Source organism: Corythoichthys intestinalis, chromosome 6, assembly GCF_030265065.1.
Source record: "Corythoichthys intestinalis isolate RoL2023-P3 chromosome 6, ASM3026506v1, whole genome shotgun sequence".
Lineage (NCBI taxonomy): Eukaryota > Metazoa > Chordata > Actinopteri > Syngnathiformes > Syngnathidae > Corythoichthys > Corythoichthys intestinalis.
In genome coordinates, this window is record NC_080400.1 from 54,506,838 (window position 1) to 54,523,975 (window position 17,138).

At 39.5% G+C, this 17,138-nt stretch overlaps 1 protein-coding gene across 7 annotated transcripts in view; it reads left to right on the top strand.

Moving 5' to 3' along the window:
- The window catches only part of gria4a (glutamate receptor, ionotropic, AMPA 4a), a 334,213-nt gene that overhangs the window by 91,525 nt on the left and 225,550 nt on the right, over nt 1-17,138 (top strand). For all 7 annotated transcript variants that reach the window (XM_057839069.1, XM_057839066.1, XM_057839067.1 and 4 more), the window contains exon 3: nt 14,896-15,135. In XM_057839069.1, coding sequence (XP_057695052.1) covers nt 14,896-15,135 — 240 coding nt within the window. The remainder of the gene's footprint in view (nt 1-14,895; nt 15,136-17,138) is intronic.

Consider the following 17,138-nt stretch of genomic DNA (forward strand, 5'->3'; position numbering starts at 1 on the left):
GGTCCACTCCGCTGTCTGTTTGCTGTGGCTTGGTCCGCCCTGGAAATTTTATGTCTTAATGGTGGCCAGACTCAATAGCTGGAACAGCGGTGAGTCTGGAGTACCAGGCTAGTTGTGTTATAGAACTTTGTAATATTTATTCCACCTCACCAGCAACAGATTTATCCTACACTTGAAGTGCAACAAAAATAAACAGTAAACAATATAATAAAATAACAATCAGCAGTAAACAATATGAAGTGAATTTAATCAAATAAATCTAACTCTCACAACCTGAGACAACTGGTCAAGTAGTAATAGCTTACTGTACTTCAAGTATTTTGACTTGAAATAGTGTTTATATCTCCACCTCCTAAAGGACAAATTTTCTTCTGAATGCTCTGCCATCATATCCCTCTGCATCTGATTTGCGTGTGTGTGTTTGCCGCACGCGCTGTTCCGATTTGTGTGTGAAAACACTGGCTCTGATTGGCTTACCATGACACATGAGTCTAACACTCAGTCAATCACAATCACTTCCATCGCCTCTATCCAGGTGGTGCATTCAGGTAGCCTCGTCCGCCTACTCCTCCAGTCACCCCCAAAGCGTCTGCCATCCTCAAGATGGAAGCAGCATTATTGCTGGCTGACAGTGGGGGATGGGAACGAGGCTAGCATTCAGGTGTAGTAAAAACAGAAACGTTAGCAAGCTTTGGAAAGCATTGTCTAATTAAATGAGCAGGGACAAACAGCCTGGAGTCACAAGAAGTACGTGCTGTAATATTCTGATACAGAATTATCCGAGGCACCCTAAAGTGCACACGGCGCCAATATTGTTTTGCTCACATGATGCGGGAGTGACTTTGAGACAGGGCCTGCCGAGAGTCGTACGTTTGTGTTAATGTTGAAGTTATATGTGCTATTAAAGAAACAGAGTGCCAGCACGTCCTGTGTGGTATATCTTTGCTAAGAAAAAGCACAAAATAAAACACGTGCGCTGTTCTCGAACCTGAACGCACCCCAAGTCTTGGATGACAAATAAACAGAGCAGAGTAGACCCGCTACGGCTGGTAGTTTCTTCAATTTATTCAGAGTAAGTAACGAACCGCTTTTGACCGTCAGTAACGGTAACGGCGTTGTAACGGCGGAAAAAATAACTAGTTAGATTACCCCGTTACTGAAAAAAATAACGCCTTTATGTAACGCCGTTATTTATAATGGTGTTATTCCCAACACTGTTTATAACATCTTTCACATAAAATATATTCATACCAACAGATGAATTTGGACTGATTTTTTTCATTCACCAAAAAGTAGGTCACACTTTTTACATTTTTTTTAAAATTTCACCTATATACCAGTGTAACTGTATAAAAACTTTAACTTTCAAATGCTGTGAGGAAAAAACCCTTTTTGTTTTCCTGTAACCCCAGAATCCTACGTCTTCTGTGTGCGCTGCGCTGCGTGTGCACTGCACGTGCGCTGCACGTGCGCTGCGCTCAGATCTGAGGCATAGAACTGCATATGACTCTAATGCGGTTCGAACATCAGCAGATTCTAGACACGCATGCGCAAAACGGAGGAGAATACGTGATCAGATCAACAAAAAGTTTTTTATTGTGACAGCATTATCACAAAAAAATGCACATAGGCTATATGGGACAAAAATGCACAAAGGCCAATAGTACAGTTCAGCTACAGTCAAATTCCGTTCAACACACACAAAAGCACACAACAACCAGCGGACGCAATGCTAAGGCTCCGAGTCACATAGCCAATCATCATCGCGCTTGCAACGGTGTCACCACCGCTCTCGCTCTGATCTCTCCCAGTAGCTGTGACAAAATCGGACAACACGCGCCTCATTCAACCAAATTATAGTCACGCCCCCCTTCACATCCTCAGTAACGGTAACTGCATTGCAAATATGGGAAAAATAAATATTTACATTACTCACTACTGAAAAAATAACACCGTTAGAAACGCTGTTATACTATAACGCCATCAATAACAACACTGTAGGTAGTTATCAATGAATATTTCCAACCCACAAAGGAATATTTGGAATAAACTAAAAAGAAAATACATTGAAAAATAGGATCACAACTATAGACACTTTAGTATGTTTTCACAGCATACTCTCAAAACAAATTTGCTCATTGCAAAGTCTCTGAGCTTCTCAGGGCTTATTGCAGCTATCAAACCCTGGCGAGGAAAAATAGTCATTGCTACCCAAGCACTATACACTTAACAGCTATGCCAATAAAATCTTTGAAAGGTGGAGTGCTCACAATTCTTCCTCATTAAATGCTAAATAAAATAATGCTACCAAGAAAGTCAGGCCAGCAGAGGTATTGGATTAATTCAGAAAATGGCTCAGGCCAACTTTATGGCAACACACTCTGACAATAATACTGTCAGAGATGGAAGCGTGTGGGCACTGAGTGCCAGATGCTTTAGCATAATAAGTTTAAGGCTCTATGGCAGCACTGAAGGACTCTGACCTTGAACATTGTGCTGCATATCGGTGTTAATTTCAATGCTAATTACAATCTGCAAATTTCAGACTACAGTGCTTCCATTTTGACTTTTACTACATCCATCCATTTGACACACTGCTTATCCTGTCGGGGTTGCCTATTCCAGCAAAAGGCAAACCACACTGTGAACTAGTTGCAGTGCACATACTGTACAGTCACTCTCGCTCAGTGGTGTGTAATAATGTGTTAAGTTTACTCGATTACTTGACTAACTTTTTAACAAAAACGTATTTCTAAAAGTAGTTTTACCACACCACACTTTTTACTTGTACTTAAGTAGATTTGTGAAGAAGAAAGGTTACTCTTAATCCGCTGCTTTGGACCACACTAGACCCGTTACATTTTTCCTCTTTATTCTACATCAGTGTTTCTCAATTATTATCTGTTACGCACTTCCATAAAGACGTAAACGTTTCGCGCCCCCCCAACTCTCTGCTACCACTGTAAATAGTACGATTTGTCTCTAAAAGTTTTATAAGTACACTTCTGCATAACATTGTCTTTTTATATTAAAGGAAAAAAGTAATATAAACCAACTTAGAATAAAGTATAACTTCATGAACATTGTTTTGTCTCTAACAGAAAAGAGTTAAGGCACATCTATTCGCCTGAATAAAAAAAGTCACTTCAAAACTGTAAAAATACACTCAAGGTACATTTTTTGACCATTTGATACTGAAAAATAAAACTTAATAAAATCAATCAAAAATGATAAAATTACATGACAGTGTCATTGAAGAGCGGGACAGTTTTTATTTTTGCTGCAGGCAGTATAAGCTCCTTTGCTATGTTGTCGGGTTATTTTGCACTGTGCATGCTAACAGTGCACGCTGGTTTACTGTTGTAACATTGACAAAGAGGGACGACTGCTGGCAGTATTCGACACGTTTTCGCTGAAAAACAGTCAAGCGGCTTATCAATGTGATTGGGGTCTAATGTCTTTAAGTGATGTCTTAATTGATTTGGCTTCCCGCTGTCCGTGCAAACATTTTTACACACAGTAAACAGACTGGCCTTTCCTCATCTCCTACTGTGTCTTTTCTGTGTGCTCTTATTCTGTTCAAAAATACTGTGCACACTGAAAATGAGAGCGCCACTGCCACCTACTGAGTGGGTGTGCAAGTACACTTTATTCTCGTACAGCAAAAATGTATGGTTCCCCGAGGTCACATGTGCCACCACCGGCATGGCTCTGCACACCTTCGGGGGGGGGTTATTGCGCCCCACTATTTGAGAAGTACTCTTCTACATACAGTGGTACCTCTACTGATGAACATCTCTACAAACATTATTTTCAGGTTATGACATGTTCAAAAATACTGCCTCTTGTTAAGAAAGAAATATCAGGTTACGAGAGGCAAATAATACTATACAATACTGTAAAAATACGTACAGTGGTATGAAAAAGTAACTGGACCTTTTGGAATTTCTCACATTTCTGCATAAAATCATCATCAAATGTTATCTGATCTTTGTCAAAATCACACAGATGTAAAAACAGCGTCTGCTTTAACTAAAACCACCCAAACATTCATAGGTTTTCATAGGTTTTCATATTTTAATTAGGATAGCATGCAAACAATGACACAAGGGAGAAAAATAAGTAAGTGAACCCTTTGCCAAAGGAGACTTAAAGAGCTATTGAAATAAATTTTTACCAAATAATTTAAGCCAGGTGTGTGCCCAATCACTGATGAGTTTTTTAAAGCTGCCTTGCCCACTATGAAATACACACCTGGTAAGAATTGTCTTGGTGAGAAGCATTGTCTCATGTGCATCATGGCTCGGTCAAAAGAGCTGTCTGAGGACCTGCGATCAAGGATTGTTGATTTGTATGAAGCTGGGAAAGTATACAAAACCATCTCTAAAAGTCTGGATGGTCATCAATCGACAGTCAGAGAAGTTGTCTACAAATGGAGAGTTTGGCACTTTTGCTTCTCTCCCAAGGAGTGGCTGTCCACCAAAGATGATGCCAAGAGTTCAGCACGGAATACTCAGAGAGGTAAAAAAGGGCCTTTGAGTGTTTGCGAAAACTTCACAGAAATCATTGGCACAGTCCAATATCTCTGTGCACGCATCAACTGCATGTAAAACTATGGCAAAGAATGGTGTTCATGGGAGGACTCCACGGAGTAACCCACTGCTGTCTAAAAAAAAACAAAAAAAACCATTGTTGCTTGTTTCATATTCGCAAAACGGCACTTGGATACCCAACAGAAGTTTTGGCAAAAATATTTTGTGGACTGATGAAGCCAAAGTTGAATTGTTTGGGAGTAACACACAATGTCATGAGTGGAGGAAAAATGGAACAGCTCACCAACATTAACACCTCATCCCCACCGTGATGTTTGGTGGAGGGATGATCATGATTTGGAGCTGTTTTGCTGCCTCAGTGCCTGGACAACTTGCAATCATTACTGGAAGAATGAATTCAAAAGTTTATCAGGATGTTTTGCAGGAAAACCTGAGGCCGTCTGTCAGACAGTTGAAGATAAATTGAGGATGGATGCTGCAACAAGACAATAATCCAAAACACAGAAGTAAATCAACTTCAGAATGGTTTCAGAAGAATAAAATGCACGTTCTGGAGTGGCCAAGTCAAAGTCCAGACTTGAACCCCATTGAGATGCTGTGGCATGATAGAAAGACAGCGATTCATGCCAGACATCCCAGGAATCTGACTGAACTATAGCAGTTTTGTAGAGAAGAATGGAATAGGAATGGGCCACGATTAGTCCTGTTCGATGTGCCAGACTGATCTGCAGCCGCAGGAAGCGTCTGGTTGAAGTTATTCCTGCCAAAGGGGAGGTTGAACAAAATATTAAATGTGATGGTTCACTTACTTACAGTGGGGAGAACAAGTATTTGATACACTGCCGATTTAGCTGGTTTTCCCACTTGCAAGCCAGGTAGAGGTCTGTAATTTGTATCATAAGTTCTCTTCAACTGTGAGGAACGGAATCTAATACAAAAATCCAGAAAATCACATTGTATAATTTTTAAATAATAAATTTGTATTTAACTGCATGAAATAAGTATTTGATACATTACCAACTAGTAAATATTTCGGCTCTTAGTTCTTTTTTAAGAACCCCTCCTGTTCTCCACTTATTACCGGAAGTAACTGCACCTGTTTGAACTTGTTTCCTGTATAAAAGACACCTGTTAACATGCTCAAACAAACAAACTCCAACCTCTCCACAATGGCCAAGACCAAAGAGCTGTGTTAGAACATCAGGGATAAAATAATAGACCTGCACAAGGCGGGGATGGGCTACAGGAAAATAAGCAAGCAGCTTGGTGAGAAGGTAACAACTGTTGGAGCGACTATTAGAAAATAGAAGAAATTCTAGTTGACGGTCAATCTGCCTTGTTCTGGGGCTCCATGCAAGATCTCACCTCGTGGGGCATCACTGATCATGAGGAAGGTGAGGGATCAGCCCAGACCTACACGGCAGGACCTGGTCAATGACCTGAAGTGAGCTGGAACCACAGTCTCGAAGAAAACCATCGGAAACACATTACGCCATCGTGGATTAAAATCCTACAGCGCACGCAAGGTCCCGCTGCTGAAGCCAATGCATGTCCAGACATATCTGAAGTTTGCCACTGACCATCTGGATGATCCAGAGGAGCAATGGGAGAAGGTCATGTGGTCGGATGAGACCAAAATGGAACTTTTTGGTCTAAACTCGGCTCGTCATGTTTGGAGGAAAAAGAAGGATGAGTACAACCCCAAGAACACCATCCCAACCGTGAAACATGGAGGAGGAAACATCATTTTTGGGGGCTGCTTCTCTGCCAAGGGTACAGGACGACTGCACCGTATTCAGGGGAGGATGGATTGGGCTATGTATCGCCAGATCTTGGCTGAAAACCTCCTTCCTTCAGTGAGAGCCCTGAAGATGGGTCGTGGCTGGGTCTTCCAGCATGACAACGACCCAAAGCACACAGCCAAGGCAACTAAAGAGTGGCTCCGAAAGAAGCATCTTAAGGTCCTGGAGTGGCCTAGCCAGTCACCGGATCTGAACCCGATAGAAAATCTATGGAGGGAGCTGAAAGTCCATGTTGCCCCGCAGCTACCCCGAAACCTGAAGGCTCTGGAGAAGATCTGCATGGAGGAGTGGTCCAAAATCCCTGCTGCAGTGTGTGCAAACCTTGTCAAGGACTACAGGAAACGTTTGGTATCTGTAATAGCAAACAAAGGTTTCTGTACCAAATATTAAGTTCGATTTTTGTGATGTATCAAATACTTAGTTCATGCAATTAAATGCAAATTTATTATTTAAAAATCATACGTGATTTTCTGTTTTTTGTATTAGATTCCGTCCCTCACAGTTGAAGAGAACTTATGATACAAATTACAGACCTCTACATGCTTTGCAAGGAAAACCAGCAAAATCGGCAGTGTATCAAATACTTGTTCTCCCCACTGTATTTTTCCCCGTGTCTGTCATTGTTTGCATACTACCCTCATTAAAATATGAAAACCTGTAAATAGTTTGGGTGGTTTTAGTTAAAGTAGACACTGTTTTTTCATCCTTGTGATTTTGACAAAGATCAGATCACAGTTGATGGTGATTTTATGCAGAAATGTGAGGAATTCCAAAAGGTTCAAATACTTTTTCATACCACTGTATGTACTTTCTGCTTTTAACAGTCACTATAGGAAGTAAATACTGATTGTTTATTGCTGAACAAATGTAATTTTGGTATGTTCACAATTTATATGCAGCTATCTGCCTATAAGTTGTGAACATGCATGAAACATAATCTACCATATGTTCCATTGTAATTAAGTGTACATTGGGTGATAAGTTTCTATCTGTAGGTTGGCCTCTGTGTGTTTGCAGGTGACAACATCAGTGCATATTTGTCTGTTGATTCTCTGTAGTAGCAGGCACAGGTAAATAAATATTCATCTCGTTTGTTTATGAGTCCTTGCTGTTAAATAAAAAGCAATTATTCACAAAAAAGTAAATAAATACTGAGCTTTTAAAACATGGATTCCTGAATAAACAAAAAGTGGAGTGCGCTGTACTGCAACAGCTGCAGAAATAGAGATAGCCGCAAAGTACATTTGAAAGCTACTCTGTGGTTTATGGAATGGAGACTTAGAATTATTAAGACATTTGATGGCGCAGAGTCGTGAGGAAGCAGGCAAAGACAATAAGAGAGGAAAAGTAAAGAAATGCTAATTTTGAGAGAAACAGTGAGATCCCAGGAGACCCATTCCGTCCGATGTGTTTGCTGTGGTGCTGATACATCACTGATGGTCTTCTTCTCTCATTAAATCTTCTGAGCCAGGTTTGGTGTATGTTTTATCAGAATGAGACCCATGTCTAGCACATTGCAGGTTTAAAGGCTTGTGCTACAAGCAAGACAACAGATTTATATCAAAGGAAGAAACATGAGAGGAAATATAAGACTGCTGCATCAATGAGTAAAAACAGATTATGTCTGACGGAGACATAATGACATGCCAGTAAATTTCCAGTAGCTGTGCTTGCAATGATGTATCTACTCCTATTCATATTGGAGGTTGAACATAGGTATTGCATCAATGTTTCATTTATATCTCGTTGAATTGATAGAAACTTACAAGGAGCGTGCAAAAATAGAGTTTTAAACTCTATATAGGTCAGCAACTTTAGCGAAATTTCCATAAAATGTCATAATTTGGTTTGGAAACAGTATTCCAAAGAGACTCACTTTTATTTGGTTCAAATGCTTTGCCACAAAAAGAAAATCTAAATTCATCTAAGAGCAAGGAAATGTCATTTTCCTTGACAAAGCTGTCAAAGAAATGCAATTGTATGTGGATGATCGTTTGCCCACAGAGAGTGTAAGGACATCATTTCTCTCTTCCAAGAGGTATCTTTTATCAGCCAATGGATGAATGGCAGGCATTTTCCTTGCAAGGTTCCGTCAAATATGAATATACTCAAAACCAGACTGCCTGCTGACTCTGTGCTTGCTGATAGTCAGGTTTGAAGGTAAATTTTCATGAGTAAAAAATGTCCAATGTCCACATTTTCAGACATAAAGGCATCAGGCCGTCCCAGTTAGTCTGAAGGCTGAATAAAGTCAGTTCTGGAAAATGTAGAATAACATTAACAGGAAATCCAGGAACAGGGATCGAATAATTCATACAGATGTACTAATTAACAATGAAATGAAATTAATTTACCGCTGTTTTGTGTACTAATACCACGATTTTTCATGTAAGGCACTGGTGTCAAACTGACTCCATAAAGGGCCAAGTGGGTGCAGGTTTTCTTTCCAACCAATGAAGAGGACACCTTTTGACCAATCTGTTCTCTTACATGGGTAATCAGTTAAACTTTGTCAGGTGCTGCTTTTTTCAACAGAAAAATCATTGGTGTTATATTTTCTTTTTACAGCTACCATGAATACAGTGTCCTGAAAATTTTGTATATCACTGTGGGAGACCATTGAGAATTTCTGTACACTATCGTTGTCAGTATACTTCTAATTAAAAAAAAAAAAAAAAAATAATAATAATAATAATAAAATAAACCAGCAAATGATATTGGCTCACATGTATATGCCACCCTATGATGTTTTTACTAAAGAATTAGACATTTAAATCAGCTTTCTTTTTTATGTTTCTCATTACAATAACAAAACAACAGAATCCAAGTTCTTTAACCCATTTATTTACGTCGCACATCTTCAAACTAGGGATGCTGCGATTGCATGTTTTTGTACCCGAATCCGAGTTAACTGATTTTGGGAATCTGCGGATACAGAGTCCCGATCCGATACCCCCTAAAAAAAAATATTAATTTTTTTCTTAATTTGAACAGAAGTTCCAAACATGTTTCAGTACTGTACTGTTTACAGTACTTCCTCCTCTTTTTACGTTCGTGTTGCGGAGGATAAATTTTTGTTTCTTTTTGGAATGTCATTGTATTTCTGGATTATTTTGTTACTTTTAGCTCTTAAAATAAAAAATATATATATTATTGTACTGCCCAAAACAGTGCGTTCCCTTGTGCACAGCCCGACAGCCAGCTAACCTTGTATGTCCTCTAATTAAACACAAGGCTTGGTCTTGTTGGAAATAATTCATTTAATTTTTTTAAACGGTAGCAAAGAAACATCCATGCATTCAACACAACTGCACAATACACACCGCTATAAAAATACCATGTAGACACTTTACTTAAGCTATAAGCTATAAGTATTGGTTAGCTTCCATACAGCGGGACAACTTTTGTTCATATAGCTTTTCTCCATAAATGCACATATACTGCATATTATCAGATTGGTTTCGATGTACAATTCTTACAGACATATACAGTGCCTTGAAAAGTATTCGGCCCCCTTGAACCTTGCAACCTTTCGCCACATTTCAGGCTTCAAACATAAAGATATAAAATTTTAATTTTTTGTCAAGAATCAACAACAAGTGGGACACAATCATGAAGTGAAAGAAAATTTATTGGATAATTTAAACTTTTTTAACAAATAAAAAACTGAAAAGTGGGGCGTGCAATATTATTCGCCCCCCTTGCATTAATACTTTGTAGCGCCACCTTTTGCTCCAATTACAGCTGCAAGTCGCTTGGGGTATGTTTCTATCAGTTTTGCACATTGAGAGACTGACATTCTTGCCCATTCTTCCTTGCAAAACAGCTCGAGCTCAGTGAGGTTGGATGGAGAGTGTTTGTGAACAGCAGTCTTCAGCTCTTTCCACAGATTATCGATTGGATTCAGGTCTGGACTTTGACTTGGCCATTCTAACACCTGGATACGTTTATTTTTTAACCATTCCACTGTAGATTTGGCTTTATGTTTTGGATCATTGTCCTGTTGGAAGATAAATCTCCGTCCCAGTCTCAGGTCTTGTGCAGATACCAACAGGTTTTCTTCCAGAATGTTCCTGTATTTGGCTGCATCCATCTTCCCGTCAGTTTTAACCATCTTCCCTGTCCCTGCTGAAGAAAAGCAGGCCCAAACTATGATGCTGCCACCACCATGTTTGACAGTGGGGATGGTGTGTTCAGGGTGATGAGCTGTGTTGCTTTTACGCCAAACATATCGTTTTGCATTGTGGCCAAAAGGTTCAATTTTGGTTTCATCTGACCAGAGCACCTTCTTCCACATGTTTGGTGTGTCTCCCAGGTGGCTTGTGGCAAACTTTAAACGAGACTTTTTATGGATATCTTTGAGAAATGGCTTTCTTCTTGCCACTCTTCCATAAAGGCCAGATTTGTGCAGTGTACGACAGATTGTTGTCCTATGGACAGACTCAGATCAGTTTTCTCCTTGTTTGAGAAGAAAGTTTGGAAGGACGGCCGGGTCTTGGTAGATTTGCAGTGGTCTGATGCTCCTTCCATTTCAATATGATGGCTTGCACAGTGCTCCTTGAGATGTTTAAAGCTTGGGAAATCTTTTTGTATCCAAATCCGGCTTTAAACTTCTCCACAACAGTATCTCGGACCTGCCTGGTGTGTTCCTTGGTTTTCATAATGCTCTCTGCACTTTAAACAGAACCCTGAGACTATCACAGAGCAGGTGCATTTATACGGAGACTTGATTACACACAGGTGGATTCTATTTATCATCATCGGTCATTTAGGACAACATTGGATCATTCAGAGATCCTCACTGAACTTCTGGAGTGAGTTTGCTGCACTGAAAGTAAAGGGGCCAAATAATATTGCACGCCCCACTTTTCAGTTTTTATTTGTTAAAAAAGTTTAAATGATCCAATAAATGTTGTTCCACTTCATGATTGTGTCCCACTTGTTGTTGATTCTTGACAAAAAAATTAAATTTCATATCTTTATGTTTGAAGCCTGAAATGTGGCGAAAGGTTGCAAGATTCAAGGGGGCCGAATACTTTTGCAAGGCACTGTAGTTTCCAAGACAGAAACGTAACAGGAAGCGCTCAACAGCGTCAGTGCTATCGAGAGGCTGTGTACTTTAATAGTGAATGAGCATGTGTTCCAAACTGTGTCACACGGTGGATGCAGTGAATTATTATGACCACAAGGTGGCAGTTACCTACTGTAAAATGTTAACTGGCTCTAGACCATGGAGACTCTAGTCAGCACAATATATATTTTTTCATTATATATAGCATAAATTAAAAACCCGATCATTTCCACCCGATTCCGATTCCCTGACAAATGGCCTGATCGGCCTGAGTTCCGATCAAGTGATCGCATCATTACATCCCTATTTCAAACTGCTCTTATTTGGCTGAAATGAAACCAAGAACATGATTAAAACCCAAATCTACTGAAACATTCCCAGGCCTCCAGTAGTTCTACAGAATTTAAAATCTATAAGAAATCCGGATTTAATCACATTAGCAAATACTTTTCAAAGAATCAAATTAAAAACACTCAGTAAGTTCTTGGATATTCAAAATACATTACTGGCAGGTCCTGTGGTTGATTCAGACCACACTGTGATTCGGTTTGTATTGAATAACTATTTCCAAGTACATTCAATGGACGTTCTCTAAATTGAAGACATTTAGCTCGTGTCATAATCAAAGACTAAATCCCCGCCTTATCCCCTACTGGGTGCAGAGGTCTCAGCTTTGTCTAATTGCCACAAGGGAAAGCGTCAAAGCTGCATGTCCCTCACTGTTTACCCCCACTGAGGCTTAGAGCAGATAATGGAATTACTCTGAGTCCCAGGAGGAGCGAGCGAAGGCGGGAAAGGAAGAAGAGTAAAGAGAAGGCAAGCGTGGAGCAACATTCACAGAGGATGGATGGAACATCTGACAGATGTGTGGAAAAAAAGAAAGATTAAGTACCCAATGATATCCGCTCGTTGCCAAAAGCAAAGTCTGCAGACTCACTGTTTACTCCAAAGTGATGTATCATAAGGTCGGGAGTGACTTATGATGCTGGATGCAGCTCAAGTTTAAAACGGTCCATAAAATCACAAGTGCAAAAAAACAGCTTTTGTGACTTTACTCATTGACTTCTTGAAAAATGAAGTCTGATTTGGAGTTTCTTTCTGATCACAAAGCCACAACCTGCAGCATCTTCAAGCATCAAACACAACTTGATTGCAAGATCCACATCCACTCCCTGTACTGTAAATTGAAGTTAAGAGAGACCTTTTTGACTACCAGGGTATGAAAGTGAGCCCATTTCTGAGCAGAGAGTTTTAATTATACACTGTCAAATAGAGCTTCAATAATTAATCGATTAACTCGAGTAATTTGTTCAGAAAAAAAGCCTTGAATTGAATTTTGCTGCTTCGAGGATTCGTTTAATTACAGTGGTGTTGTAATGATTTGTTTTGAAGCATTTGCATTTAATTTTATTCCTTTGGGTGGATACACTGCCCTCTAGTGGCAAATGTTAATATGACATAACTCATCTAATATGGCTGGATCCAGCTGCTCCCTGTTAAGACCAACATAAGGTTGCAGGTTTTTGTTTGAGCCAATATGATTGTTTATGCATTCATAATTTAGTTTAGAGGTATATTTAGCAGTTCTTTGAGGGAATGTGTGTTTGAATGATTCATTAAGAGCATTGTTAAAAAAAAAAAAAAAAATAGTAGCATTTCATAGCATTTAAGCTAGCGGACTTTTGCTATACGAGTTAGCCAATTGTTCTTTTGTTGTACTTTGATACTCATTTGTTATTTTTTTTATACCTTTTGAAGCTAAAATCAGGTATTTTTGATTTATCTTTTAAATTTATTCATTGCTCTTGTGATATGAAAGCAAATTCTGCATAGTTTGAAAAAACACTCAGGTGTTACCTCCCTTGTTCGTGACATGTGGGAATCATAAACTGCTCAGGATCGCTTTGTAACTTGTGGTGTTTATCGACAAGAACACAATGCATCCAGCTGCTTCGAATGTCGCCACACACACACATTCACTACAGTGAGCGCTTCCCTATCTCCCCGCCCGCGCATGCGCACACAGAGGCTGTTGGTTCTAAGGCAGCACTCGCAACACAGGAATCCTATTTTGTATTCACATTTAATGCTCTTTTGAAAGTGCAAACCTTAGCAAGCCTTTGTATTACATCTCCTAAAATTTATTCTGCAACGCTTTAAATGTTCCTAATCTGATAACCTGATTATTTGAACTAACTAGCTGATAAATAATTGATTACTTAAATAATCGGTAGCTGCAGCCCTACTGTTAAAGGTTAACCTAGCACACTACATTGATCGCTCTATAGATCCGCTATGAATATATTACATGTATCAATCTGGGATTGATCCAGTTGAGACCCTTTTCATGGGAGGAACCTTCAAAAATATACGGCTGTAGATTAGATGATGGCTCTTGTGTCACACTCGCAAAAACATTGTTTACTGTCAAATAAGCTTTTAGAGACGTTCTTTGCTTCTCTTTTTAATGAGGAAATCAACTGTGTTTCAGACAAAACTTGCGAAATTGACCTATATACAATAACCGCTTTGCATTCCACCATAGTATGCACATAGATTGTTGTTTCCTGGTCACGTCCGCAGCTCCCGCCTCTTTACTCTAATGGGCTCGCCATCAGAAGGCGATCAATCCACATTAAGCCACAGTATGACGTATTGGTTCGCGGAAGAGCAAAAGTTAGTTTCCTGTTAAAAAAAAAAAGAACTCATATTGACGGCCTTTGCTCCTCTTTTAGGGAGGAGATTAAGTGTATTTCCAACAAAACTTGAGAAATTGACATATCTACAAGAACCGATTTGCGTTCTGACATTGTAAACCAGATGGTTGCTTCTTGGTCACGTCTGCAGCTCCCACCTCTTTCACCTGATTAGGTCGGTCATCAAATGGCTGCGAAATGGTTTGACACTTGAGGTTGGCACTGTGTGATGAATCAATAAATCAATCACATGACTGTCTTGCTTGCATGCAAGGGTGGTCAAAGGTGATTTAATTTTAAAGTGGGCCTGCTAGTAACATATTTAGACTGACCGTCCCCTTAATATACATATTCAAAACAATGGACAATAGACTCTGACCAAGTATATACCAAAACAAAAAGCTCCCTTTCTTCTTGCGAGCGGGGTTAATATCCTTTTAAATGATGCCTCATTTGTAAGAATAAAAAAAAAGAATAATTCATTTGTGTGTTGCGCAGCACAACTGAGTGTGTGTGCATGCACTCATATGAAATGTGCCAAGTCTTCACTGCCTGTGCCAGACATCTCATTCTGCTGTTTCTATTGACTCTTTTATGTTTGACACTCTATTAATCAGTCGAAACTAATGATAAAAATAATGATTTCAGTAATGGGACTTATAAAGGTTATCTTTTCTTATCTTGTAAATGCTCTCATTAAGTGTTGTTCTAATCACCCTTCCTTCCTCGTTTCATCCACACCCGTCCTCCATTTTCACCCCCCACCCTTGCAGTCTGTTCACAGTATTCAAGAGGAGTCTTCGCCATATTCGGCCTTTATGACAAACGCTCGGTCAACACGCTGACGTCATTCTGTGGGGCCCTGCACATCAGCCTTGTAACACCCAGCTTCCCCACTGAAGGAGAAGCCCAGTTCACCCTGCAGCTGCGACCATCCATCAGAGGAGCTTTGCTGTCCCTTTTAGACCACTACGACTGGAGCCGATTTGTCTTTCTCTACGATACAGACAGAGGTAAAAAGACAAGCCACAGGTCTTGGGTCACTATTAATTTAAGATTTGCTTTAAGATGTTTTGTATTGCTATAAAGGCCACAGCAGCATGTTAGATTATGTGGCACATCTATTCAGAGGTGGTCCTTGCCTAAATGGTGCCTTGGGCGAACAGAGGTTTTTGTGGCCTCTGAGAAGAACGGATGAGCAGGTGGGGATGAGGGGGCGGCGTAGCTGAGAATCACTCGCGTTCCCCTTGAGAGGATTGGTTGAGCTGGGGTTGATAGCTAGAGATGAGACGATACACTTGAACTCACAATACTATGAACCATGATATGCCAGGGTCACGAAGCGTTACATCATGATACGATAATGAAAAATGTTAAAAATAAATACTATTAAATTAGAACTTAATTAAATTTGTTTCGGTTGCCCGTAGGGAAACGCAAGGCCTATCAGTCATCTCACTTTTTGTGGATTTCGGGCTGTGAAAGTCTTTTATTTAAAGCTAGTGAAATACTTTCCAAAATACAACTGTTTAAAGCCAAACACCGTGGAAAAGCTATTATTTCTAAATAACAAATGGTCCCTTAAGCACTTGTTGCATTTTGTTCTATAGTAACACAAGCACATTTATATCATTTTTTTTTTTTTTACACAAATAGCTATAAAATTCCCAACACTTCTTGGGCTTCAAGACTACTTGAGAACATATGACACTTCTTCTCTCACTTCCTTTGGGAGAGACAGACAAAGCTCTGCTGCCACCTACTGTCAACGCTGTTGTCATCCATCATGCCTCATGTCATGGGGTGCAACTAACTTAAATAACATTCAAAGTTCATGTTCTGTGCTAATTATTTTTTTCGTTTAATGTTCCAGTTGTATCATCAATTGCTAGTTATGCTATTTAGTTTGTTGTTATGTGACCATTTTAGTTTCATTTTTTGACCTTGGATTTAATGATTGAACATTGTTAGTGGGAATTGTTCCTTACTTTCTCATGAGCGCCACTAAACGACTGGTGGCTATTAATGGTAAGATATTTACACGTTATATTGGTAAAAACATGTGGCAGTGCAATTGGCGCCCCCTAGCAACCTGGCGTCCCGGGCGACCACCCAGCCTGCCTATGCCAGGAACTGCCACTGCATCTATTACTTTCTCATAGTCCAAAGTTCTGGATTCAAATCTCAGCTTCGACATTTTTGTGTAGAAGTTTGCTTATTGTCCCAGTGCTAGTGTGGGGCTTTACACAATTTTAATCTTACAGAACAAAATCATATATTTTTGGGTTAAATGAAGACTGGTATACCTATACCTGTTAATGGTTGTTCGTTGGGTCTCCTGTATACGAGTTCTTACATTGTATACTTGTACTGCGATAGGCTCAAACTCATCAATCACCCTAAACATGAGTGCCGAAATCAAAGAAATGCCTAGCTAGATAAAAAAAAAACTAAATGCTTACTATGTAAAGCATTAAATGACATAAACAATGGATTAAATCACACTAAAAAGAAATTTTAACAGACTCATCCGAGGAAGAATAGTTTCACTTTATAGTTTATATTCAGTTCTGTGCAATATTGGGCCATCATTAATTATTTCTTTTTAGCAAGAGATACAAACCCATTACTGTGGTACCTCCACTTACAAATGTCTCTACACACAGATTTTTCTGGTTAAGACACACCTCAATGAGAAAACATTGTCTCTCGTTGCGAAAGACGTTTAAGGATACGAAAGGTAAAAATACGGAATGAGTTTACTGAACGTAGCATACTTATAGCTGCTCTGCCATTGGCTATTGCCTAGCATCCCTTGCATCCAATTGGCTAAGAGGGACCTCTACTGTATGTGTATGTGTGGATCCAAGTGTCCTTTTCATTCGCTCGTGTTCTGACAGCTTTACAAGAGTTCATAAACTTTTATTCTTTGATTTTATGTTTATTGTGCAATAATCTTAATTGTAACATGTATTTGTTGCATGTTTTGATGCATTGCTGTGCATTATAAAAGATT